Genomic DNA, 27,246 nt, shown 5'->3' on the forward strand with positions numbered 1-27,246 from the left:
AACAAACTCAATTTTCTCAGCCTTTCTTCACAGGAGAGGTGTTCCAGCCCTCTGAGCATCACCTGGATTCACTCCAATAGGTCCATGTCCTCCCTGAGCTGTCCTATCCATCTCCTGTCCTCTGCAGCTTCTCCTGTGGAGCTGGAACATCACAGAAAAGTGCTTGTGAGCAAAAAATCAGTGCCAGGTGCTCCTTCCCAGTGCTGCCAGTGCTTCTACACCCTGGTCATGACATGATTACTGCCACAGTACATGGACATCAGGTATACATTTTGAGCTTTCTTTATCTGATGGACTTTAGGGTTTGTTTGTTTGGTTTTCAAACCTCGAAGGCTCCTTCTTGAAAGCTTTTCTCCAAACTGTTCCACCCAGATAGATGTTTTCCAAAGGCATGTCCATATTTAGGGTGTGTCCATTAACTTTCCCTGGGGTTCTGATTCCTTCACCTCACACAGACTAAAGCAAATAAGCAAATCCATAATTATCTGCTGACACTTTTACATCAGCAGAGGTAGCACCTCTGCTGACTGTGCAGCCACGGAAAACTGGGATTTCAAATCCAAGTGCAGACATTTGAGTTAGGTCACTTCCATGCTGTTGGCTGCAGCATGTGATGAAATTTTGTCTCCTGTTCAACACCTGAATGCAGGTGGGAGTTCACAGTATAATTACAGGGGAAAATTAAAATCAAGATCTCTTAATCTCCCCTGACTATTGAGGTCATCTTTAGAAGGTGTAACTGCATTGTATTCAACCATTTAGAGGAAAATTGCTTTTTCTTCCATCAAAATGTAGCAAAATAATCCCCCAATCCCTGTTCAATGTGGCAGGAGACAGTTTGTTTGTCTCTTTCTTTTGAGACATTCAATCTGTGTGCCAAAACAGTTCAGATCTGGGTAATTCCAAATTACAAATGTCAGATGGAGAAGATTAACATCTTTCAAAAGTTAGCTCATGGTCTCCTCCTATGACTTCTCAGGAAAGTCATTGTGACACTTTGGATTCTTTCTGCTTTATCAGGGTTCATAAATTCCTAAGAACAAAATTTCATCTGATAGAGTCATGTGAAGAATCAGTTCAAAAGTGGCAAGCTAACTAGAATCAGTTAAAAGATGGAGAACTAACTTGGATGATGATCCCTACCTGCTGAAGGGAGTTTTTGTGCTTCTGTTCATTCTAGTTGTTTAGGGAGGTCCCATCCCATTTCAGGGAGTTTCCTTTCAAAAAGAATAGAAACAAAAGTGAAAGAGAGCCAGTGTACCACAGAGCACTCTTGTTCACAATCAGGACTTAATTTGTATTCTGTGTTTTTCTGGCCCCTTCCTGGCTTTCTCTTTTTAACACAATTATTTTGTAGCTTAACATACCAACTGAGGAAAGATATTTTCAAGACTCATTTTGTTGCCCTCTATCAGGCATGGTCTGTGTCCCCCTGACCCATCATTTTAAATCCTCCATGGGCATTTCTGATTTAATACTTGTTTAATTAGTGCCAGTCTTGCAAGGCAAAATAAATGAAGTAATATTTCAAAAGAGCAATGGGAAGAGCACACTCAAATCCATCTCTTCAAAAAATTATGAGTTCACTATCTTCATGAAGATTTAAGATCTAAACATTTCATTATACAATGACAAACAGGTTTTTTATTCCCACACTGACATAGGATATTCCAAAAGTGAAACTCTATTTCCAGCATTGAGTGCACTGGAAAATCTTTGCTACTTTCAATGTTCCCTTTTCCGGAATTAATTTTTGTCTCTAATAAGTCTAATAAGTGTAAATTTATACTGAAAATAATTTGTTTTAAAGGTTCCAAGAGCTGAAAATTAGTGTTTTGATGAAATTTTGCCACAGTAGAGCTGGGGCATTGACACCAGTAGGAACAAATGGTGTTAGCATGCTTTTAAACAGAACCAAGTCATGTGTGTTTGTGTTGTGCTAGACCAGGGCATGTCCCCAACAAAACCTGTGACACTTCCTGGCTCCTTCATCCTATTAAAGCTTACTCAGTGAGCCATTTAATTCGAGATAAACCTTAATCTGTCCTGTGGACTTAGGATGTGTCACTTGGCATGTCAAGGAAACGCCTGGCAGGGGACCTGCCACACTTGTCCCCTGCAGTGGACAATGGCTCTGGAAATGTGTAAAAATGAAGGAAGAGTGACTTGAAAAAGTCCTTCAGTTCCCATTCCTCAGTGACTGCAGGGATGGGGGTGATGAAGATGTTTTCAGAGAGGATATTTTCCAAGGCAGACAAAGCAGAGCTGACTTTCTGGTACGTAGCAGCTCTGGACTTTGATTTTTCTGCTGAGCAGCCAAGGGGGCTGTGTTTTTCACCACAGCATGTAATTACAGTGCTGTATCTGCAGACAGGGAATGAAGCTGTTCCTCCTTCCCCCCAGCAGCCACCTGAATGCTGCTCTTGCTTTGTGCTTGCTTGTTTGTGGGAAGCTATCACTTCCCACAGTGCAGCTGCTGACTGTTTGGCTCTGAGAGCACAGTGGGAAATTTTTGTCTCCTTCCTGAAAGGAAGGGGAAGTTCCTGTCCACCTCTGCAGCCTCCCAGTTCATCTCTGGGGCACTGCCACACTTAGAGCCCCAGCCTGCTGAGCCCCCCAGTTAAGCAGCCAGCACAGGGTTAAGCTTGCAGTGTTCTCCTGAGCCCTGCACATGTGCTGGACAGATCACATCTGGCTCCTGTGGTTTGTTCATTCTTTTGAGGTCCCTGTGCCAGATTCCAACCTCATCTTTTACTGTCAGTTGTAAACCATCTCAAATCCATGAGTTCATTGTGATTTGTACTGCTGTGGGATCAGGATCTATTTGTCACTGCAAATACCCTTTTAGCCTGTGGTGTTACACAAACAACTGCAATGGTTGTTTGTGTAACACACCTATGAATTAAATTAGTCAGACCTGGCATCTCTCTTTTAATGCCCCAAGCAGTGGATTTGATTAACAGAACAGGCAATATCTTGCATGGACATGCCACAATACTGTCCAAAAGTGCTGTAGAAACAGTACTCCAGATCTAACTTTGTATCTCTCAGTTTTGGTTAAGAAAATACTTAAAATAAATACCTTTTTCCTGTTAATGTACAGTATATATTTTAAGCTTGTTCTTAACTTTTGTCAGTTATACAGGGGCACTTCCAAAAGTACATTGTCCTTTCAGTGTGCTCATTATGAAATCTCTCTTTGAGAGTTTTTGTGTCAACTCTTTGAGAGTTGTTTTTTTTTTTGTCATTGTATAATGAATCACTGAATGGTTTGGGTTGGAAAGGACCATAAAGCTCATCCAGTTCTAACCCCTGCCATGGGCAGGGACACCTTCCACTATCCCAGGTTGTTCCAAGTCCCATCCAGCTTGGCCTTGGACACTGCCAGGGATGGGGCAGCCACAGTTTCTCTGGGCACCCTGTGCCAGGGCATGTCCACCCTCACAAGGAAGAATTCCTTCCCAAGATTCCATCTAATTCTGTGCTCTTTGAGTTTGAAGCCATTCCCCCTTGTCCTAACACTAGTACTTCTTTAGCTCTCAAGCACCAGGATTGTCAGGAGGCACATCCCAGGAAAGCACCCACGTGTTACTCACTGAATGAGTACACTTGGTTTCATTAAGGTGCCCTGACTCAAGATTCCTTCTCACAGTGGGGTTTTTTTTTAATATAAATCATTTCTGTGTCATTGCTTTAACTACGATATGGAATGCCACAACAGAGAGTTTCTGTTTGACAGAAAGGTCTCACATTTCAACATTTCTGTTTGTCTTAGAGTGAAAGATTTCAGTTAAAGAAAAGTTTCTAAATACGTCATTTTGGAATAATTGAAACAACTTTATAATTGCAGTAATATATGTATTCACTGTAAGGAATACATGGCTCTGCCTTCCTGTATTCCCCAGAGATCCCTGAAGAAGCAGCAGCTCCTTTCAGCTGCAGATTCCAAAGCTGGACCTGGCCTTGTGGCAATTCCCTGTTCACACAACCAGTCTTGTGTGAAGCACTAGATGATGCTCCCTGGCCAGGGGAGCAAAGGGAATGTTTATAGATGCTCTTAAGTCTTTTTCTGTGTTACACTAACAAAGTGATAATGTTGAAATGGGTTCATGGCAGTCTCAGCTCTGGAGGGAGCTGGGAGGAGATCCATAACGCATCCATCTGCCTCCACAACATTTCAGAGAGGAAGAATTGTCCCTGGCACACAGCAAAGCCTTACTATGCAATCATCTTAAGCCTTGAAGCATGAAATTTGATTTTCTTTACCATAGGTAAGTGCTTTTAAACTCCACTGAAAATGGAAGACAAATATTTCTCTTTAGGGTGCCAGTTCTCAGTGTATGCAGAGAAATTACTTTTTTTGAGGCTTCTTCTCAGCAAAACATCTGTCACACACCTGTCTATCTTCATCTAGGCTACAAGACTGGACTGTCCAGAGGTTTGTGAGTGGGAAACACAAGTCAGTGGAACCCCTGCAAGACAGGAGGAACTCGAATTACTGGTGGAGATTGCTGGGTTATCAGTTGGAGCAAAGCTGGAAGGAAACCTTGGCTATGGTGAATACACCATTGTATAAATGTCAGTTGCAGGCATTATATTAGAATTTTGTGTATCTGCATCTTTGGTGACCACTTGGTATTTTCAGTGACACCTAACTGTGAAGGCATTTGCCTTCTGTCCTGAAAATGGGTGATTACAGGGCAGGGAGCAGAAATTCCCCATAGCTACTGCCAGAGAGAGCATTCCCAGCCCAGTTTGCCACAAGAACAGAGACTCCATTGATCTGGAGCTGATAACAGATGGCAAATTTTGCCAGATGCAAGATGTTTTCTTGTGCTCGTACAGCACTGAAACTCAGTAAACAGAAAGAGCTCAAGGAAGAATAGAAAGCAAAGCAGTCTCCTGGGTCTGTATGCATTTCAGTTTCATCATTCCTACTCCAAAGTTGTGTAATATTTAACTGAAAAAAGACATTTATAACTATAACAATCTTTAACTAAAAGCAAACTGCAGTGTACTTCATTGAGCTGCAGTATATTTACTCTTGGACTGAGATTTTGTTGCTTTTTCTCACTAATTTTCAACTTTGGCTCAAGTTAACGTTGATTGCCAAAACAAAAACTTGACCGTCTGGGAATAAAAGTCATATGACAAATACCTCCCTGGGCTTTTTGAAGCAGGATTTCCTTATTTATTTGGAAAAGAAGTTGGAAAAGGCTCCTGACAATAAATACCTAATGCAAAAAATCTTAAAGTAGAGAACATAATTTTTTTTTCTAAAAACCCTGCTGGTTTAAGAGCTAGTGATTGCTACACAGCAATCAATTTTCTTATTCTGGGTAACCACTTGTCGTTTTCCATTAATTTTTAGCTAGCCATGAGATGTAACTTAATACAGGAGTGCTCCACCAAACAAACCCCGGAGACTTTTTCATATCTTAGCAGGCAAAACATTCCCAACTTGTTTCCAACTTTGTTCAGTCATTACTCTTATTTGTCTGAACACCACCACAGTGGTGGTGGTGCTCTGGTCACAGAGTTTTTAAGTAATCCATTAACGAGAAAGGGGATTCAGGCAATGGAAATGAAGGCCATCTGAAAATAAAAGATGTCAACACTTGGAAGGAATGAGATTGCACAGAGGTGCTTTGAAGCTTATCAAAGTATCATCCTTCTTTGTTCCAGGTGTCTCCTCAGAACAGAGTGCACAGGATTCAGGAATCCATTTCACTTTGGATGGGGGATTCCAGGTGGACTTTGAGGGTTGTTGGGTCTTTGTACAGCTGGAAACACAAGCCCCTCAAATTCTGCACTCTCCTTTGGTGGAGCCACAGTTTCTGAACTGGGAAAAGGAGACACGACCAGGTCCTTCCCAGGGAGGGAGAGGAGGCACAAGGGGTGAGCTCAAGGCTCCTGCAGTGGATCTGAGGCTTTGCAAATCCCAAAGATCCAGGCAAGCCTTGAGCCCCCCAGAGCCCCCTGCAGCCACTTGTCCCAAGGTGTCCTTTGCAGAGCATGGCCTGTCCTGGCTGTGCTGGACCAGGACAGTGGTCAGGGAAGACACTATGGAAGGACAAGTCACAGAGGAAGGGTAAAACCCCCACTTTTTAAAAGGTTTGTGTTGATTCTGGCTTTTCTAGGAGTTTTTTCACAGCAGCAACACCAAACCTCTACAGGGACACAACTAAAATCACAACAAACTGCATAAGGGCAGAGAAGTATGGAAGGAAACAGTTAAAACAGTTTTTCAGCCAAAGAAAATGTCCATATGATGACATGGTCTTGATATAGATGACCTTTTTTCATTTTATGAAGATTTGTAGATGTAATAAGAAAAAGAGAAAAAAAATCAGATTTTATGGTGACGGAGGGAAGACTGGAAATGGATCAAAAGTATGTGCTGGGGGTTCAAAACATAAGCCCAGATATTAAAGTAATCCAGACTTGCCTGTAAAGTATTTTGCAATAGTAAAATAAATTCAAAACTTTTTAATGATGAGTGCTGGAAACTTGTTTTGGCAGAATCAGTGCATGAGATTGCCATGGAGAAGGCTGGGGAAAATGTTTGGGCCCTTATTAAAGCTGCATGGACATAAATAGATATGCAGGAGTACAGCTTGAGGTATATGTTTCATCCCAATATTGCCTGACTGGGTAAGATTTTGCCCTTCTTTAATCTCCTGGGTATTTCTGGGGTTTGGGTATATACTGGTTAAGCTGATTAAGGATTTGTGGGGTTTGGGTTAAGAAAAAATTGGAACTGTTGCAACAGAATGTTTACATTAAAAGAATAAATGGAAAAGTAATTTCTGTATAACTAGGAAGACTTATCACCAAAGGGCACTTGAAAAATAATTGATGACTGCAATCAGCTACTAAAATAGTTCTTCAGCACAGTTAGATTGTAAAAATACCTCCATGACTGACTTAATTAAAATAATTACCAAGGGATTTGCCTTGGCTTAAAATAATATGTCCCTTTTTGTGACTTTTGGAGGCAGGTGAACTTGGTCTCCTTGTCTTCTCTAAGGCTCCTGTCCAGTAACATATTTGGGACAATTAGGTCCTTAATCACCTAAAGAAGAAATATCACATTGGCAGCAGAGAGCCATTCCCAGCACTGAGATTGTTCTGGTGTGTGACTCAAGGGCTTAATTTTAAAAAATTGACCTTAATGATGCAGATGCAGTCTTGTGAAAGGCAAACACCAGGAGATGATGATATGGCTTCACAAAAATAACTTTCCCCCCTCTGCTGGTGTCAGTGGCAGGAGCAGGATGTGATAATTGGGTAGGATCTGATACCCATCTATCCAGACAAAGCACAAATGGGGAGAGATGATTAGGAGATGCAGCGAGGTGTTAGGTGTGCTCAGCCCTTCTCAGAGGAAAAAAGCTCCACTTCTGCCTCCTTCCCATCTTGTTCCTGACTCCATGTCTTGCTGCTTTCCTTGGATCAGCTCTGGTGCTCATCAGAGCCAGTACAGCTCATTACTCCCACAAAACACTGGGCTGGCCACAAGGACTGGCTTAGTGAAGAGCCCACAAGCCCAGGGCAGTGCAAGGAGAGGTGGGAGCCAGTGCCAGGTGAGGATGAGCCTTCCCTGGCCAGGAGCAGGCTCAGCTGCCCATCCAGCATCAGCCTTAGCCACTCCAGAGTGTTTTTGTCAGTGCAGAGGTTGGATCTGGCTCATCTTCAGGCACTGGTTTCTTGTAAGTTGGCGGTTGGAAGGAAAAGAGTTGATTAATGGCTTTTCACGCAACCCCTGCCATAATTTTTACCGAGCGCTTTTCAGGCTGCTGAAACTTTCCTGTCAAAGAGATTGGTGGAGAAAATCCTACCTGTTGTGTAACACTCATTTTGGGGGCGAAAACACTCCTTATCAGAAACACAATGCTTATTTCCTCCAGTGAAATTATCACTGGTTTTGCTTTCTTTTTCTTTGTTACTAGCAGCTAAATATTTAGCTTCAAGGTTCTTTGAAGGGTGTTGCCCTCAGACCCTCCGTTGAACCTGCTTTCAGTTTCTGTTACCAGCCATGTCTTGAGTGCTTTCCAGGCAACAGGACAGCCTGTGCCTCTGGGAGGTCTCACCTGGGGCCAGAGACAGAAATCACCAGCAGCTTCCCTGAGCTGGTGGTTTGACCATCCCAGCGGCAATATCCATTTACAGCTCCCATTTCTTTTCACTGTGTTTGAAGGAAAAATTCAGTTCCCCAGACAGGTTTGTAGTGTGGTCACATGGAAGGTTTTGCTGACCTCCTTCAGAGGTGAGGAGGTGCAGGGTGAGAAGTCCCATGCAAGGCTGTGGCCTGCGCTGCCCTATAGTGAACAGGCTGGGAACGTGGGTCAGCCCCTCACACACTTCCTTCCACCTCAGGTTCCCATCCAGGTGTCAAAAATGTGCTGCTGTTACTCCCCAGCAGCCAGCTGTGTAAAGGACATCTGCAGGGAACACAGATCCTTCTCCCATGTGACACCTTCCACAGAGGTTCAGAGTGGACCTGGGGAAGCACCTCTGGCTTGGCTGTGAATGTCATGAGGTAGATGTGCATTTTTAACATCAGACCTTTGAACTCACTGTCATCAGCTGAAACAGGAGAATGCAGAGAGAAATTGCAATCTTTATTTGAGCGGTGAGGCTGCTGTAGAGCTCATCATGTTTGCCAGTGCTTCTGTGCTGCTGATTGCTGATAGATATGCAGATTTTATTTAAATTCAGGATAGTGAGGTGCTGTGCAGACAGAAGGGTTATTAGGATTGCCCAAGAGCTGTTGGCAGGGAATACCCAAAGAGTGCTCAGCTCTGTACATAACTATACTTTCTTTTCTTCAAGGTGCCTTCTTAAGAAACATTTCCCACCACTGCCCCTCTGTCACATGGAAGAGGTGCTGTTTAGTTTCTATCACTTAAAACTTCTAAAGTGTCCACAAGCAAGGGATTCTTCTTTAGAGAGCCCTTTCTTAGCAGCTGCTTATGAAACAGGAACTTCGTTGTCCTTGCAAGATATTAAAGGAAGGAAGTCAGAAATATTTTTAAAATATACATAGGCTATTTATTATGTTAATTTCCTATTTCCTTGCTCAGAAATTGCCTCAGGGACACTTGAGATGCACAGCAGCTTTCCCCAGGCTGCCATGCCTCCTGCAGGCTCAATTTGCCACCTGTGGCCACACTGAGAGTGAATCAAATTCTTCCAGAAATAATTACACACAGTCCTGAAAACGGTTGTTTGCAGGTACGGCAAATCAGATATGTCCTGGATATTTATAGTAGTAATCTGTTTGTTTTCTTGTGCTTGCTTTGCACGGCTACACAGGCATTTGTTCTCCAGGGAGCACAATAGCTGCATGGGGATAGCAGAGATTGCTGTGATAATATGCTTGCAAATCATTAGCAGGACAAAGCACTAAAGCCCTTTGAGGATTCCCACAAAGAATTCAGCATGTCTGAGTTAACCAGGGGAAGGGCTGGGTCTGGGGGAGGGCTATAGCAGCAGGAGGAGATTTTTTGGTATGAAGAAATGTTGGATTTTTTTTTTTTTTTTTTTTTTTTTTACTTAGAGATGGGTAATTGAGAGGCGTTTAAAAAAATTTATTCTATTTTTAGTCTTATGAGAAGGGTGAGACAATACAGATGTTATAAGTCACGCTGTCACAATCAGAAGTTGATTATTTCTTAATTACAATATGCTATAAGTGTTTCTTAATCTATCAGCTTTAGCTACACTATGTTATAAATGCTTTAAAGCTAATAATCTAAAATTACCCCTCGTGGGTCCTCCTATAATGTGTCTTTCACAGCTCTGTTTTTCTATCTCTCACAGTCCACAAAGAAAAGCAGATGTGAACACAGGGTTTGTCCAAACTCCCTTTCCAAGCACCACTTCCAGCCTGCTGAGGAGGCACTTTTTTGTTTTGAAAGAGCTGAGCCAAGCCCCAGTATTACAGAACTGAAGCTCCTGAGGTGGGTTTTGATGCTGCATCTGCCCAAGCTGACAGAGGAATTCCCTTCTCTCCACAAGCCAGTGCCAGCTTTCCTGCCCCACCCAAACAGGACCAGTGCTGATGCCAGCCCAGATTCAAGTCTGAGTACGGATCAGCAATGCTCCATCTCTGCTAAATATGTCCCTGAGGCTGGTCTCTGATTCCCAGCATCAAAAACAACACTGCAGGAAGAACAAGAGCAACACCAGAGTTGAAGGAATCAGGTTGATTCTGTTGCCCTTGGGAATTTTAACACTGGGTCTGCCACAAGGAAAAACAGCTGGGAGAAGCTGGGTGCAACCACTCAGCAAGTTGCTTTAGATTTTAAGTTTCTTTGTGTTAAAAGTGAGTCAGTTTTCTTCAACACTGAATCTTTTTGAAGGTTAGAGACAGTGATCCACAGAGCCATCATTGCCTCACTCAGAAAAGAACCCGTTGCACATCAAAATAGGTTTCATAACCTCTTTCCTTCTCTTGAAGTCGCCCCTTCAATCAGAGAGAGGTAAGATTGCCAGCCAGCTGACTGCCAGGGTCTCCAGAGTATGGCTCTTAAAATGCAATACAGGAAATTCCCCAAATTTAAAAAATGTTCCAGAGGCAAGATTTGTAGGAAAAACCCAATAACTTCTGCTTCATTTGCACTTCGCAAATCAAAGAAGGGGCCTGAAGGGTAGTCTGCATTCCTTGTTTGTAATCCTGACTTGCTGTGGGTCTGACTTAGGCTGTGTGTGATCCTTGAGGTCACATAGTGGTTTTAACTCCAGATTTTCATGCAAACAAAGCAGTTCAGTGATGCTCTATGTTTGGGCATGACTTGCAAGCACACAACAACTGGGGAATGTGTCTGCAGTGTGACCCTGCAGCTGCTGCTGCTCACCTGCATCCCACTAGATAGAAATTAGTGAGTTATTGGTTCTATTTATGCTCCTCCTTAGAGCCAGCGCTGTTGTAACAGCCTCCATAGGCCCAGAGATCTTTCACTGCTCATGATGGAGTGCATGGAAAGAGAAGAAAATTCCCTCTGACCTCATGATTTCTTGGTAAATCTGGCTGATGGCTGCACCCTCCTGAGAGCAACAGGCTGACAGGTCCCCACAGGTCCGAAGAAAACATCTTGCGTTCCTTGTCCTTGATTTTGGGTTTTTCTGAGCTCTGAACTTCTTACTGGAGTTTTTAGGGTTGGAAACTTACCTTTGTTTTCTTTAAGAAACAAACATTTGTGAACCTGTGCTTGATTATTCACCTGTTTCTGTGGAGGTGTTTCTGTGGACTGCATCAAACAGGTGGAGATGTGAACCAAGGGGAGATCTGAGCTCAGAGCTTCTGAGGGCTCTTTGTCAGGTTTCTCCTCTTACTTTAGCCACATTATTCAGCTTTTCTTCCATGCTGTTTCCCTGTCTTCAAGGAGACCATCAGGTGGAAGAAATCCCAGAACCCAATCCCCCACACAGGGATTGTGAAGAATTCATGCCTGAAGAGCATTTTGTGGGAATTGTCTTTTAAGACTGAATTATTGAGGCGTTGACAAATCTCTGCTTTCTTTTCACAGGGAAGGAATGCAATGAGAAGCAGATTGCTTAAAAACCCTACTAATCAGGTAATCCTTGAACATGGTGCTGCTTCAGACCTGCAGTCTCCATATCTGTATGGATGTAGAGGTCTATTCTATTCCATGAATGAATGCACACTCCTACCTAAACCTGCACACAGACATTCAAATATATGTATGTATTACAGACCTAATTCCTTCCAGTATATGGTAATCCTGGTTTGGTGCACTTAGCAAAACTTTGATTTATTGCCCTTTGAATACTCTGATGACATTCATCCCCAGATGGAGTTCTGCTATAGCTGAGACAAATATGTGTTTTGCCTGTAGGACACCTGCTATTACACTTTCTTACTGTGGAGAATGTTCATTTTTCAAGCAAATACTGTTCACTCTTTGGTAAGCATGTAGCTCTCCAAAATTCTTGTCAGGTTACTTTGCTGTTTCTGACAGCCTGGAGCAGAGGTTTGGTGTATGTTTAATGTGTATTTACACTGACCTGGAGAATTTGTAGTTCTTGTAAAACATCTTGAATTTACCTCTTTCTTTTTCTCATCTTTATGTCACTAGAAGGTGTAATATCCAACTTGGCTTCCAAAGTTTCTCACCTAATTTCTGCATTTTGGTGGAGTCTCAGCTGTTACAGTGTGCAAAAGTCTTGTAAGTCTTGTAAGGGTAAGAAAAAGTGAGCAGGGTGTAAGAGTTGGGTGATCCTAGATATTTATCTAACAAGATATTAATCTTTTGAGCAGAAATGTTCATGTGCAGGAAGCTTTAGCTGAAGTAAATAGAAAGGCTTTAGGCTGTGCTCAGATTAAGACACTATTTGTTCACCCAGCAGTATCAGTGCTGACAGAGCTGTGTAGCTGCAGAAGGATTTGTGCTTTATCCTGACACAGGCAGCACCAGCCAAAAGGTCAGCCAGTGGTCATATCATGGAGCTGAATGATTTCACAGACTGAACCTTTGTGCCCCAAGGAGCACAGAGGTTTTTAAGGTATGTGGTATCTACTTTTGAAATCCAGTTTTCAAAAGGCGAAAGACCCTCAACATATATATATATATATATATATATATATATATATATATATGTATATATGTATGTTTCTGAAGCATTTCTTCCTAGTCATGGCAGTTTTACCTTGCTGTGGCTCAGCTGAGTACTGTGAGTGTGCTGAGTGGAGGGAACTCAGCTTGGGCTGTGCTGCTGGCAGCTGAGATAATCCAGTCATGATTTGCTGTGACTTTCTTGTTATGAAATCACTGGTAATGGATAAACATCTGCCTTCCATCCCTTCTAACACCTCCTTTCTGACTGTAAATAAGTGCTTGGTGTGGCACTGACCTGAGCTGAAAATTGTGAGTGTGCAGGTGATGAAGACACCACAGAGCTCTGCCCTGAGATATCAGGGACAGGATCCCTGCAGGAATCCCAGAGGCACAAATTGTGCTGGGGACTCACCCAGCTGCTGGGATTATTGGGGGGAAACGTGCCCTTCAGGAATAGAGTGAGGGGGTCTATTGCAACAAGCTCTGCAATGTTGGGTTGCAACCTTACCCTGCAGCAAAGCCAAGGAAGTGGCTCGTGGATGCTGCCAGGGCTCTGCTCTGTCACTCAGCTGCTTGCTGCCACTGCCTCCCAGGAAGCTGCATTCACCTGTCCTGCCCTGGGCCAGCCCATGGAGCAAAACAAGGAATGCAAAGAGCTCCGCATAAACAGAGAATCATTTCTTTTGGCAGCTTCCTCCCTCACTGGAGTTCCCCCAAATGTTTTGTTTTCACAGCTGATGGGTTTTGGTTTGAAATGTGTGTGAGTGTCTTTGGGACCTTGCATTGGATGTGGGCCTGCCCTCGTTTTCCAATTCACAGCAAAAGCCTCATGAGCTGCAGCAGGAACAGGCTCATTTTATGGCTCACAGCCTGGAAATACTCTTCTCAACACAGCGTGGCTTTCCAAAACTGGATGTGATCAACAGTATCACCGCAGGGTTTTGTTAGGTTAGATGGCCAAATAATCTGTGAAGAAGCCAAATACAGAAATGCTTTCCTTTATAGTTAGTATAAAATGCTTTTAAAAAACAGGTGAAGAGTTGCCAAGGGTTCCTTGAGTTTTAAGTTTAGTGACTATTTGCAGTCTAGAAGTTATTTACTCTGGCTGGATTTCTAGATGAAACAGAAGAAAACCTTCCTTGACTTAAAAGTCAAGGAAAAGTACTTGTCTTTTGACGTATTTTACCTTTCAGCTCTGATGGACTTAAAAACAAAGCTCTGGTAATGTGTTTGTGTATTTGTCTAAGCCCATAAAGATAATCTTAGCCCTCAAGGGTTTACGGTCAAAATAATTTCTTTGCAGCTCCTTGGCTACATTAGAACAAGCTGAGCAGCAATGGAAATACTGAGATAGTTCATCTCCACTGTATTTGCGGGGCTGGTGTCTTAAAAATACCCAGCTGGGTATGGATAATTAAATCTGTTGGTCCTGTCAGGTTGGTAGGAATGCCTTTCTGTTTCAAAAGCCTTTCACCAACTGCACCTGTAATCACAGAAGAATCTCTCAGGCACGCAGGGAATGGAGAATTGCACCCAGCAAGATCTGACCCTCTTTTCTCCAGTCCCTCTGCTGACAAAGCCTTTTCACACTTGTGTGAAATGGTAATGTGGGAGGGGGATTCCCTGGCTCCCATCCCTCCTGACATTTTCAATGCGTTTCCCAGGCCTGTTTTTCCATCCTGCAGTGTAAAATTAATTTTGATGAAATCTTGAGTGAATTAAACTGCAACTCAGCAACCTCCTTTCTCAGCTCATATTTGCTGCCTGCCTTATTTATGTGGAGAAGAAGCACTTGGACATGCCAATGGTCCTGTCATTTATTTGCCTTGTGCATCGTGCCTTTGGCTACTAGAATTAAACTGGAAAATACAATTAAGAGCATTAGCTGTAGCAGACATACAAAAAAATATCATTACATGCTTGACAATGTTCTCCTTCATATTGTTAATCCCTGCAGATCTACCTGTGCTATTAGATTTCATATACAGATTTCATTTTTCTCTGAAGACTACATTAATTGGAATGAACATTCCTGTTTATATAAGGGCAGAAAAGGAAGATATCACCATGCTGGAAAGCCTCACCTGACTTTTCTGGGTGAGTATGGTCTAAACTTGAACTGAGCAAATATTATTCAGGCTTCAAAATGTTTGCAGATAGCTAGACAATTTTGTTAGGTAATGTGTTTGGCTTGCTGCACCATGGAAAATATTTGTGTGTAAACACAAATTTCCACATAAACAAAGTTGGTCTGTGGTGAAAAGCAGAGAGAGGCAGCTCAGATGGGATCTGGGCATGTGGATCCTTCCTCCCTACACACCTCAGCAGGGAGCATGGGCTTGAGAGCCACACTGGTGACATCTTGCAAGGAGCAAACCTAAGTACTGAGAGCACAAATGTCCCTCACTCTTCATTCCCAGATTAAAATACATGATCAAAGGAAAGCAAAATTCTTACACAGAAAATGGCTACAGCAAATTGGAAAGCACAGCTGCTGAGCACAGCACTGAAATTTCTGTAGTCCTTTCCCTGCAAAAATATTTTTGGGGGAAAAAGTTTCTGATAAGAGAACCCGAAATGGTATTAACAGTGCAAACCCAGATTATTTGCTTTATCAGTGAGATTGAGAATTCACATATGCCTAATACTTGTGCCTCTCAATTCATTTTGGCCTTCTTCATGGTGAGAATATATTATTAGTCATATAAATAGTTCACAAAACACTTTAAATACATACCTCTTTAACCTCTAGTAGAAACACACCATTGCAAGACTTTATTGCAAAGACCTCACAGAAATCCCTGTCACCCTCAGTTTGAACCTCCTCTCTACCTGTAGCTGCCACCAGAAAAGTATTTCCAAAGAAAACAAATATCTAAAGAAACAAGGGCAGGAGGAATAAGTGAGAAAGAGTGAGAAAGAAAGTAAGAAAGACAAATCTGGACAAGTCCAACTGAGTGGTGACATGTCTCCAGTGAGGTGATGGAACACAGACAGGCTGGCACCTCTGCAGAGTTAAAACAGACCAGGCTGGAGAAAAGAGACATTTTCTTTTACCCAGGGCTTGCATTTCCAACCCTTCATGCTGTGCTGCATGCAAGCATGCTAAATACCTGAGACATTAAGTCCCAGCTATTAAAAAAAAAAGCTGAAATTACAGGCATTTAGTGGAAGAACAGTTTTTAAAAGAATGGTAGCGCCAGGAGCAAGATAACTCTGTCTGTGTACTGTTTGCAACTTTTTATCATTTCTTCTTAGTCCTGATAAAGGCTGTAAAAGAGTATATAAACCAGGCAACCTTGCCCAGCTGTACTTGTTTCATTTAATGATTACTGCTCAAGGTAGACCAGAGAGAAAACAGAACCGAAACTCTCTACACCCAGGGCAAACAAACTTCAGATTCATGGGATACTTCAAAGCACGTTCAAGTAGTCTTTTCCTCAGTTCTAAGGGGTTTGGTTTTGGCTGGTGAGGTCTGGATACCTCCGACAAGGTTTTGCTGAAGGGCAGAACAGTCCTGATTTGCACAATTCCCAACATTTCCCAACATTTCTCAAGATTTCAGTTCAGTGCTGCTACCTCTTGGCTCCAGAAGGGCAGGGCTGAGTCAGTAAACAGGCAGGGTTTTTTGGCCAGGCTCCTTCCTTATTAGCTGTGAGCAGCAGATTGTGTAATATTTGAAGCACTCTCCTGGAACCAAACTGGCTCCTTTATTTTCAAACATTTCAGGGAAAGGGAAACAAGCTGAGTGGAGGGGTGGAGCAGATAAGCAGCAATGTTTTTCTCTCCTTAGCTAAGAATTTTTTTTGATACTGTGGAAAGCACCAGCTCTAAAAGTTTTGACCTTACTTATGTGTGTTCAGTTTGCCTATTCAGAAAAGTAAGGTAAATTCTCATTTAAATTTCCTGTTTGTTTGTGCTAGTCACTGCTCTCCTTGCTCTGGTGTCAGGGGTTCCTTCACCAGCACATTAGATGAAGCAGCTGCAAATAATGTGGGCAAAAGTTTTCTAATCTGAGTTAGGTGTATCCCTATTCAAACCTCACTGACTCAGCTTGAGAGATGCTCACAGACCCCTCTGGCTGGGGCAGCAGCTCCTGCTGTTGGGCTCTTGGGGTTCCCTCTCTGCCAGCTGTGCTCCCAGAGCTCCTCAGGATAATGTGTCTCTCTCTTGGGTTCAGCAGACTCTTAAGGTCCTAAAATGACAATATGTCAGTCATCTAATTTTGTCCTTAATGAATAGCTAAGTCTCAGAGGACACTCCATGCTCCCAAGCCTGCAGCAGCTTGGTGTTGTAGGAGCCTTGTCAGGGAAGAAAAGAGCAAACCTGTTAGAGCAAGTGCCAGCCCTGGTGCCAGCCCGCTGGCTGCTGCTGTGTTTGTCTCCTAAAATCCTGGCCTGAATAAACACTGCTGGCACTGTGGTGAACTGCTGCATTCTGCAATGCCTTGCACAGCAGATAGAGTTCACATGGATTTTGTGCAACCCCCGTGGCTGAGCACTGGGCTAGTGAATCCCAGCACCAAAGGGGCTCCCCAGGCTGCCAACCCATCTCTGACTAAATTCACAATCTCTTGCTGCAAGCCTCAACAAGGAAACGCCTCCATTGTTTGGCCTCGATGGTGCCTGCAAGAGCTGGCCCGTGTCCAGGCATTGGGGAAGTGACAGTGACAGCAGGGTGGAATTTCCCTGCCCCACCTGCATCCAAAAGCCGCCCCTGCCCATGGGAGAGCTCCTGCTCCCAGGCCTGGTGCAGGCACAAAAGTTTAACCCAGCTGATCTTCAGCCCTTGCTGGCTTAGTTGCTTTTTAAACTTTCCTCTCACCAAGCTCAGTGCCCTCCTTCCCACGCAGCAAAGATCCCCTGGTTCTTGAGACAGCCCTTAGGGCAAGGATGAAGTATTAACAGGAAATTCACCTTCTGCTTTAACTTGTTATTCATCTGGAAAATAAATGACTTCAGCATTTCATTATGGGACCTGGCACAGATTAGCTTTTAACGATTCCTGTGCCCTGATTGATTTGGAAGGGGAAAGATAGTTGGTTTTGCTCCCAGCTTTGGGAAATAAGTCTGGGTCAAGGGGAGTTGCTTGGATGTTTACAAGAACAGTGTGGTGACTGCTGTCAGCTGGGACAAAGAGGTGCTGAGTTAACCCTGCTGCCCTTAGCCCACTGCAGCTTAGCAAACAAGTTGAGGAAGTTTTAGGGGGAAGAGCACCCAACTGTGTTGGCTCTGCTGCATTAACATGCAAACAGCAAACGGCTTTTTACAGCTCAGGAGATACTGGTCTGAGCAGGAGAGGTGGCACATGCTACTCAGGCATTTCAAAGTGACACTAAAGAATAAGTTAGAATTGGGATTTGCATTTTGGAGTGAGGGCCCAAAGAGATTGCATGAGTGGCTGATGAAGTAAATGCATGAATCTGCACCAAGGTGACAGCTCAGCAGACTTGTTTAGATCTTGCTTAAACTCAGATATTCCCTTGGAAACTCAAGTGAGAAAATCACCAGCCCAAGAGCCAAGATGATGACACTTAAAAAAATAAAAGGCCTGAGCCCAAATTCATGCCAGTATCATCGTTTTAGCCTGACTAAAATGACCATTATAAATCTAGAGCCAGCCTATAATCCTTAATGAAGTGGTTCTAGGTTTGTACTATGACAATTTAAATGTATATGTGTGTGTGTATATATATATATTTGCACAAGTATAATTTATAGCAAGTAGTTTCTGAGAGTGTACTGAAAAATGTACATTGGCTCAGGCTGAAAGCTCTGTTTCACCAGCTTCACCATGTCACTCATGGTGAGACATGTAATTGCACAGGCCTTTCTCACATTTGTACCCCCGTCTTTGATTTTTCATAATTCCACTGTGGAGTTGGCCAACCCCCAGTTAAATCTGTGTCTGTGTCCAAAGAGACTCCTTGCATTCCAGATGTCCTGTCTGCAGGCCACCACTCTGGGGCTGAACATGAAATACAAATGTACAACCTCTGATCTCTGATTAACCACCTGGTATTTCAGCAGATCATACAGGACCTGAACTAAACAGCTAAAACTAATTTGGTTCTTTGTGCTCACATCCAGGCTGATACTGTGCCTCCAGGGTATTGCTGTGACTGTGAACATAACAAGGGGCATCTTCCTTTACTGTCTGCACAGACCAGGATTTGCAATGGTATGGTATTTGGAAAGGCTGGGAAGTGCAGGTGAATTGGTGATGAAAAATAGGAATGCAAAAAGAAATTGGGAGTTTTCGAGGGGTTTTTGCAGGTGTTGTTGGTTTTTTTCCAGGGGTTTTTGGAGCCCCAGTGCTGGGTGCAGGCCCTGACCCCTCAGGCTGAGCCTCTCCAGCTGCACAGGGAGATGAGGAGGCACGTCTGACTCCTGCCTTTGCATGCTCCTCAGCATAGGATTTTTTGGGGAGGAAAAAAACCCTTATAAATAGATAGAGTCACACTAAATTGCTGAGCTGTTCTGGCTGTGCAGTGCTCCCTAACCCGCAGGGCGTTTGTGGCAGAGGATGCGATGGCTGCTGAGGCAGCATGGAGCACGTGCACAGGGCTGGGTGTGAGAAACACCAAACATAACTCATCTGATAGCCCAATAACCCCAGATAACTCCAATAACCCACACCCCAGCTGCTGGCTGTGCCAAATAACTCCAATAACCCACAACACCAAGCTGCTGCAGGCTTGGGCTCCCACAGGCCCCAGAGCAGAGCCCTGCCAGTGGGGCTCTTGGAAAGGTCATCTCCTTCCAGAATAAAGAGCGGGGGTACAAGGGCTGTAAAAATTGCCTTTTTTTCTTACACTGAGTTGCCTTTTGCACCGTTAAAAGAGCAGAGATGCCACAGCAGAAGGGCAAAACCAGCCCCACTTCTTCAGGTATTACCCTGCACCATTTCCACGGGGACTCACAGCTCTCTCTAGGTTTTTGGAGTGCTGCTTATGCCTCCATGCAGCCGTCACTGGCACAGAGAGATGGCTGAGCAGGCAGTGGAGGCAGCCCTGAAAATCCAGCTCTCCATGGGCATGGCCCTGGGCACAGAGCAGAGATTTCCCCTGGGTGCCCTCCCTCGCCCTTCTGGGCCTGCAGACATGCTCGGGCAGCTGCAGCGCGCCCGGGTCACTGCACACACCCTGGCAGGTCCCAGGGTCTGAAATAACGGGCAGATCACCTGCAAAACACCCTCAGAGCCTGCCAAGGGCTGAGTGAGTCATGCTGAGCAACCACAGAATGGTTGGGTTAATCTCATCTCATCCACCCCCTGCCATGGGCAGGGACACCCTGCACTCCATCGGGTTTTTCAAAGCCATGTCCAGCCTGGCCTTGGACACTTCCAGGATGGAATGGTTATGAGTTGCTTGTTTGTTTAAGTTTTAGGGTTTTTTGGTTTTTGTTTATTTTATTTTTGTGGGGCTTTTTTTTTTTTTTTTTTTTTTTTTTTTTTTTTTTTTTTTTTTTTTTTTTTTTGCAATAACTCTGAGTAATTCCCCCTTGGCATGACTCTCCTGCCTTGTCCATGCATGAATTCACAAGTCACGGCTGGGCTGCCCCAACGTTCTGGCACAGTTCCCACAATAACACTTCCTGACTGACAGTGTGGTTTCAGAAACTGCTGCACCAGACTTTGCTTTAAACGCTCCCTCTGCTGGCTGTACTGCAGATGATTGACTTAAAACTAGAAACTTCAGAGTGGAATTAGATTTTTGTGAAATTACTAGGTTAACAGGAAGAATTCCCTTTATTCCTTCACCACACCTCATATCCCATCTCTGAGGGGCACTGAGTGTACTGCACCTGTCCTGACACTGGCACAGCGTTTGTGGGAGAGGGCCTTTTCTATAACACCAATATTTTCTATAACACCAATATAGCACCAAGTACTATTGCCGATTTAGGTATCTTAATATAAAATTTATTCTCTCCTTTAACAAGTTTTACCTCTCCTATACCCCTAGACTGTCATATGATGGGAAGTGTTGGGTTTTGAGATTCTGCTTCAGAAATGAATAATTGTTGTAAGTTTTCAGTGTTCTCTACATTTTATAAAATCAGAAAAAGTTATTTAAAATATTGTGTCTGTATAAACATCTTTAAAGGAGCCACTGCAAGGTTTCTTTTCTTGGCTTTATTTTTCCTGTGTTCCTGCTGAATGGTTGATAAACCCTTTAAAATTGTGTAGAAAATAATTTGGGAAAAGTATTAGATTTGCATTAGGCGTGAATTTAGTCTCACATTAATGATGTGCTGCCAACTATTTAGATGACATTTACAAAAGAAGTAAATGCCGCTGGCTCAGTGCCAGAAAAACTGGAAGTAAGAGCAAGAAAACATGTGTCTCCCCTGAGGATGAACAACATAAAACATGGCCCAGCTCCAAAGTTCTGTAAGTGTGAGGCAAGGTGCAGAACCCAGGCAGGCGGGATGCAGGAGAAGGATTTTGGGATCCAGCTGTGTCAGGCACACCTGGCTCAGGCACAGCCCCAGGAGCACTCGCTGCTGCTCCAGCTGAGGGTGGGAGGTGGGAAATAGGGCACAGGGGCAAGCAGGGGACGTGGTCACAGCCTCACTCACTGCCCTGCCTTGCCAAGCCCCACACAGTCAGATGTTTTATGACATCTGAGAAAACACCACTGGAAAAAAAATGTTTTATGTGGCCCAGACTGTTTTTCATGCATTCAATTTCATGCAAGCAGGAATATGACTCTTGCTGGCTTAAAAATAGGGTTGTAAGTCCTTTGAAGCATTTTTTCCCCACTTTTTTTTTTCATCAGAAAAAAGACTTTGTATTCTGTGAAAGGCACAGGAGCCTGCTAGACAAAGTGGGAACAACCCCCCCCCCCCTTAGAATATTTCAAAAGCAATGCTGCTGTGATCAATAAATGAGAGAACAGGGGCAGAAAATGGATTGCAGGTCAAAAGAATATGAAAGAAAGGCAAACAGGAATAAAAAAAGGAACCTGGACTTTTGCTGGCTAAATCAAATTTCAAACACACACATAACCTATAGACAAATAAAAATGTGTTTATACATCAGAATGGAGGATGTGAGTTCTGCTGTTTATCTTGAAGAAGAACAGCAGCAGCAGTGCAGATTTGTCCACTCTTCAGCACCAGCAGATGTGGTCACCATTAATAATTTGGCAGAAATGGAGTACAAGGAGATGACCCTCACAACCCACGGACACACAGAAGTCTCCTGCCTTGAAAACAATCAAAAATCAGACTGGAAATGCTCAGAAATACAAAACCAGTGGTCCTGGGAAAAATAAAGTAAGTCATAGGTATATTTCACTTTATTTATTTGTTCTTCATTTTGATAGCACATCTCAAATTACACTTGGTAATGAGATCTTACAAATCTTTCCCCTGCTCTGGGACAAAAAGCAAAAACCACTCATGCATAAGGTATTGAATGCATTCACATCAAGTATGTTGTATGTTGGGCTTTTGAACATCATAAATATGAGAACATTAAACCAACTGGTATTGGAATTTTTTAACAATATCATTGTTACAGATCACAGCAGCTTAAAAGGTTTAACTCAAGTTTACTTATTTCCAATATTTTTACTTGTAAAAGTTTCCAGTAAAGTTTGATAAGAGGTTAAAAAATATAGAGGCCCAAATACTACAAAATAATGTTTTAAATATGAAGCATTTCTATTTAGTTTGTAAGTTTTAAAACTCCCAATGGTTTTTCTGCTTTGACTGGGAATGCGGTTCTGAAATTACTTAGATGAAGGTTATGAAATTCATTTATTTGTGATTTTTATCCATCATGAAACCTCTTGAAAGAGGTCTGGGCTTCCAGAAATGTTGAACACCCATCCTTTAAGAGGTCCTCAGCTAGAGACACAAAATCTCCATTTATTCCTGCAAATATAAGCCAAAACACTGGGGACCCACTAATTAGAGTTCTCAGGTCTAAGAAAGCAGGATAAGAATGAGTATAGATTCTGTTATGCAAGTTGATTTTGCTGCTTTTTTTTTTTTTAAGCTGTCACCTGAATGCTTTGATAGCCATCAGGAACAAGTTATTTTTGCAATAGAGGGATAGAGTCTAATTGTAGAAGGGGAAGAAAAACTACCTACAGAAGCCAAGATCATGATAAGAAAACAAATTTATTGAACATCTTTTCTGAAAAGACTCTACCATGCACAGGTGAAATATTGCTACAAACACTTGTTCTGATCCTACATCATGCCTTAAACTGCTTTTTGAAATAACCAGGGGATGAAGGTGCAAGATGAACCCAAGGAAACACTTGGGGATGTACAAAAACACAGGAACAAATCCAGGTGTTGTAACATGGATTAATCTTAATCCCTGGCTACCAGGCATCTGCTTTCTGTATAACCCTGAGTCAGTTCCTAGGAGCTTGTAGCAACACAGCTGGAAACAACCCTAAACTTTCAATCTGGGACATGGGGACTGTTTGCAAAGGAGGACAAAGCACAGGAGGAGGAAAGCTGGGTTGGGACTAACTCGGTTCAAGGGTTACACTGAATTTAAAAAGCCAGCTCTCTGTCTTTTTAGAACAGGAATTCAGACCTCTTTTTTTGCATGTTGTAGGATCCCTCAGGTGTCTCTGCAGCTCTCAGGTATTAAACCACAAAGCTGCAAGATCAAAGTAGTCCAGATGCTCTGACAGAAGTAGGTAAGAGCGTGCATCACATCCACGTGGTGCTGAGATCTCGGCCATCGCACCGGCTGCTGACGGCTTCGTAAACACGTTCACTCCAGTTATAAACTTACTTATTTCTTGTGCCAAGACTTCAATGTGCTTCAGTGCATGAAGGAAATTTACAACCCACTCCAGGAATATATGTATGTATATATATTCCAGCTCTCCCTTTCATTTCAGTGAAAAAAAAAACAAAAAACAAACCAGCAGCAATTATATTTTAGATTTGTAACAGATATTTATAACTTAGCTATAAACAAATGCTGAGCTAAAGCTTTGCAGAAAGCTCTCAGGAAAACTAATTATTATAAGATTTATAGGAATATTAACCATTTTTTTTCCAGTACCACAGTTATACTATGATATATAATCATAGTATATCTACATATTATACTAATGACCATGACTAGATATAAATTGTATCATTTCTGACACTGGTTTACTCTTTTAAGTGGGAAATACAAGAAGAAGCCTATTGTTATAACTCAGTGCAGTGATTTTTTTTAAACTATTTTAGTAATAGGTTAAGATCAGGTAAATATAAAGGGAAAGGACTCTGGGGAAGATTAGTAACTTGTTTTTTGACTAGATATAACTTTGGTTGCTGTCTGTTCAAAGCATACAATCTATGAAGTTTTATTTATGGGGAAAAGGAGGAAAGCTTAAATCCAGATAAAACGTTTTAATTCCTCTGTGGTGTTAATTTGGTTTCTTGATCAAAATTTATTCTGATTCAGATTGTCACTTGGTTGCTCTAATTCCACCAAGTCTTTGTAAATGCTAAATGGAAGAAGAATCTGGGCCACTGTTGAAAAAGCTTTGCCTTGTGATCTCCGTGTGAACTATGCTGGGAATGAGTTTTGGCCTGCATGACTGAGCTGACATCCAGGCCTTGTCTCATTAATGGTTTTTTTAATACACACAACCACATTAACAACCTGGTGTTTCCAGGAAGCAGTGATTCAGCAAAGCCATTCTTCTACTTAATTTAAATCCCAGTCAAAGGGGACTGCTCTGTATGTATTTTAAATGTCAGAAGGCAGTTTGATCTACCAGAACCTGATGGGGTTTTCTGAAGAACTTTTCAGAATCCTGCTACAAGGAATGCTTTAATGAAATAGCCTTTGTCATGATCTCCAAAGGTTAAGAAGCCTCACCTTAGGGTTCCTGAACCAGGACAGAGGGGAGCAAACTGCTCAGCAGGACCCAAGCCCAGCAGCATCCCTGATGTGGGACAGGCTCTGAGCCAGCTCTTGGAGAAGGATGGGAAGTCAAAAGCCATGGGAGCTGCTGAGTGCCTGCAGTCACATTCCCATCCATGTGCTTCGCCCACGCCTGAGAATTCAGCTTCACAGCTCTGTTGTGAGGTAGGAAATCACTGCCTCCCTTGAAGTGGGGTGCAAGGTGATGATGTTTTTCTCCTGGGGACCCACAGGAAGTCTGTGGTAAAGCTGAGGATTAATTTCATCTCCCACTCTCTCCTCTGCCTATGGGCTTTTGACACCACCTTCATCTCTGCAAGCTGTGAGCAGCCTGGACAATACAGTCACAAAGTGGTTTCTCTCCCCTGTCCTGCCTGTCTGAACTTTACAGACTGGCTCAAACTGCACAGATTTGCTGCCCAGTAGCGAGATCGTCTTACCTACAGTGGGCTACAAGACAGACAAAGCTCAGCTGCAAAGCTCAGAATTAAATCTTCTGTATAGACTGGAGCCTACTTGTATTCACTTGCTTTCCTCCTTTCACGAAGCAGGAAATACAATAAAAACTACAAACACGAAAGAAAAGTCAATGAACAAAAATTCTAGTATTAATTACAAACATTAGTGCAAACCACACAGCAGACTATTTGTAGTAAGGTCAGTATTTTCTGTAAGGAGGTCATGTAACTGAGGCTTTAAACACAGGTGAAGTCACATTCTTTAGCCAAATAAGTAGTCAGCTTTGAAGGTCACTCACACAGGAAACCTGGATTCTGCTGCTACACATAGTATTTTATCTTACCTATTTGTGTGTATGCTATCATACTTTTTATTGAAAATATATTTAGTCCTGTACCTTCTAAAAATTTATTTATTAAAAGGTGGTACAGACCAAATTCCAAAGCTGAATTACAGGTTTGGCTAAGAGACTCATCTAGCATAATTTTAACTGCCTAGAAGAGCTTTTTCAAAAAATATTTTAAAAAATTTAAATGAGCTGTTTGTCTATGGCAAAAAGCCAACACCTAAATCCTTGCTTGCCATTCCAATTCATGGCCCTGCTGTCCAAGGTTCTCACTGTGACATCAGATGCTTAACACTGCTGTAAACTAGCTCACGGTTTTTACATATTCAGAAGTAGATGTAGATGTTAGGATTTATCTCACATCACTTCAAAGCCAGGGCCTTTGTTCTTAATTAAGAGTCAAAGCTTGAAAGTTGCAGCCAGGTAGGAATCCTGCAGGAATCCTGATCTCCCTGCTCAACAGGTGTTTATGTTTGGCAGTAGTCATCTGGGAGAAAGTGGAAAAAAAACGGGTTTGAAAAAAAAGTACTCCTCAAAATTCTTTACTGGGCAAGGCCAATGGAGCTAGAAAATGCTGCAGTTAGTGGTCTGCAGCCGAACAGTGAAGTCAAAATTCAGAAAAGTGCACTTTTTGATTGTTTGCTCCTCCGCCAGAACAGACACCGCAGCCACGCACCCACCCTGCGCCTTCCGGCCCGGGGGCCCTCCCTTCACAGGTTCTCATCCAGCCACTTGATGTAGCTGTTCCTGGTCTGCACGCCGGCCGAGAAATCCGTGGGCCACACGGTGAAGATCATGCAGCCGTGGAAGCAGTCGTGGAAGTGGTCGAGGGTGACGGGCACGCCGGCGCGCTCCAGGCGCGCGGCGTACATGGCGCCGTCATCGCGCAGCACGTCGTTCTCGCAGGTCAGCACGTAGGTGGGCGGCTGCCGCGCCAGCGTCGCGTCGTCCGCCAGCAGCGGCACCGCCCGCACGTCCAGCAGCGCCGGCAGCCGCTCCACGATGGCCGCCGTGCCCGTGGTCTGCACCACGGGCTTGTAGTTCTTCTTGAAGGAGGGAGGCAGCAGGGACGTCCAGTTGAGGCGCGCGCGGAAGGACAGGGCCTGGCCCACGTTGAGCGCGGTGTGGTTGTTGATGAGCAGCTCGTGGGCCAGGTCGTAGTTGCCGTTGATGTAATCGATCCAGTAGTTGATCATGACGTAGCGAGGAAGCACGGGCATGTTCATGTTCTGCTGGTAGGAAGGCGTGTTGAAGTCAAAGGCCTGGAGGACTGGATAAATCAAGGCCTGCAGTTTCGGTCTGACAGGCAAATCCTCATCTTTGCTAAGCTGTGCGAAAAACACAGGACACAATTAAGAATTACACAGAAAATAAACACGTATCAATGTGGAACTTTAGGAAAGCAAACATTCATTTGACAGTTTTAGAGTGAATTCTGCTCTTATTCAGGTAATGTGGCTGGTTTGTCTGAAGTATTAGCAGCCTGATCTTTTTCTCCTCTCTAAGGTGGCCATTCAGGCAGATCCAGCATCCCATTCCCAAAAGAAACCAGTGATATCAGTTTATTGAAGGGAATAAGAAGAAAAAAAATGTGTAAAGTGGCATTTCTCTAACACAGTGCCCAGCTGAACAAGTGGCAACAGCAGGATTTCCTGAATCAAAGGAGCTACTCTTGCTTTTAAGAGCTTTCCATGGATTTTTCTTCCATGAATTGACCTAATTGGTTTTTTTCAGCCAATGCAGATTGCTGGCATCCACAGTTTCTTCTAGCAAAGACGCACCTGGTGCAGAAGCACCTCTCTGTGTCTAACCTGACCTGCATTTGATTTAAGTCTACCAATTACAAATTTGGTGCCCCCTGATTGCCTTACTGGGGGCATATGCTGACAATAGTCAGCAAACTCTTTGTTTCATCTCCTGCACAAGATTCCCAGTGCCCTATCGTGTCTCATCTGGTTT

General features: G+C 43.2%; 1 protein-coding gene and 2 long non-coding RNA genes across 11 annotated transcripts in view; 1 reads left to right on the forward strand and 2 right to left on the reverse strand.

The window, feature by feature from the left end:
* Positions 1-24,141, forward strand: LOC135278644 (uncharacterized). 8 transcript variants are annotated; one of them, XR_010346092.1, is made up of 11 exons: positions 125-263; positions 4,117-4,271; positions 4,415-4,556; positions 5,686-6,654; positions 9,087-9,237; positions 9,826-9,965; positions 10,921-11,083; positions 11,535-12,531; positions 14,542-14,681; positions 18,674-18,764; positions 20,551-24,141. It is a non-coding gene; the product is annotated as an uncharacterized LOC135278644 (long non-coding RNA). The 8 variants fall into 8 exon arrangements; XR_010346090.1 differs by lacking the exon at positions 4,415-4,556 and having other exon boundaries at positions 1-263; positions 6,523-6,654; XR_010346094.1 differs by lacking the exon at positions 4,415-4,556 and having other exon boundaries at positions 1-263; positions 6,523-6,654; positions 21,630-24,141.
* On the reverse strand, positions 10-8,297 carry LOC135278645 (uncharacterized). Of its 2 annotated transcripts, XR_010346098.1 has the most exons (4): positions 7,842-8,297; positions 4,397-4,472; positions 1,144-1,217; positions 10-141 (listed from the first exon to the last, which is right to left on the reverse strand). It is a non-coding gene; the product is annotated as an uncharacterized LOC135278645 (long non-coding RNA). The 2 variants fall into 2 exon arrangements; XR_010346099.1 differs by lacking the exon at positions 4,397-4,472.
* Positions 21,878-27,246, reverse strand: part of NCEH1 (neutral cholesterol ester hydrolase 1) — a 19,242-nt gene continuing 13,873 nt past the window's right edge. The window contains exon 5 of the mRNA XM_064385246.1: positions 21,878-26,615. Coding sequence (XP_064241316.1) covers positions 25,998-26,615 — 618 coding nt within the window. The 3' untranslated portion in view covers positions 21,878-25,997. The remainder of the gene's footprint in view (positions 26,616-27,246) is intronic.

Source organism: Passer domesticus, chromosome 11, assembly GCF_036417665.1.
Source record: "Passer domesticus isolate bPasDom1 chromosome 11, bPasDom1.hap1, whole genome shotgun sequence".
Lineage (NCBI taxonomy): Eukaryota > Metazoa > Chordata > Aves > Passeriformes > Passeridae > Passer > Passer domesticus.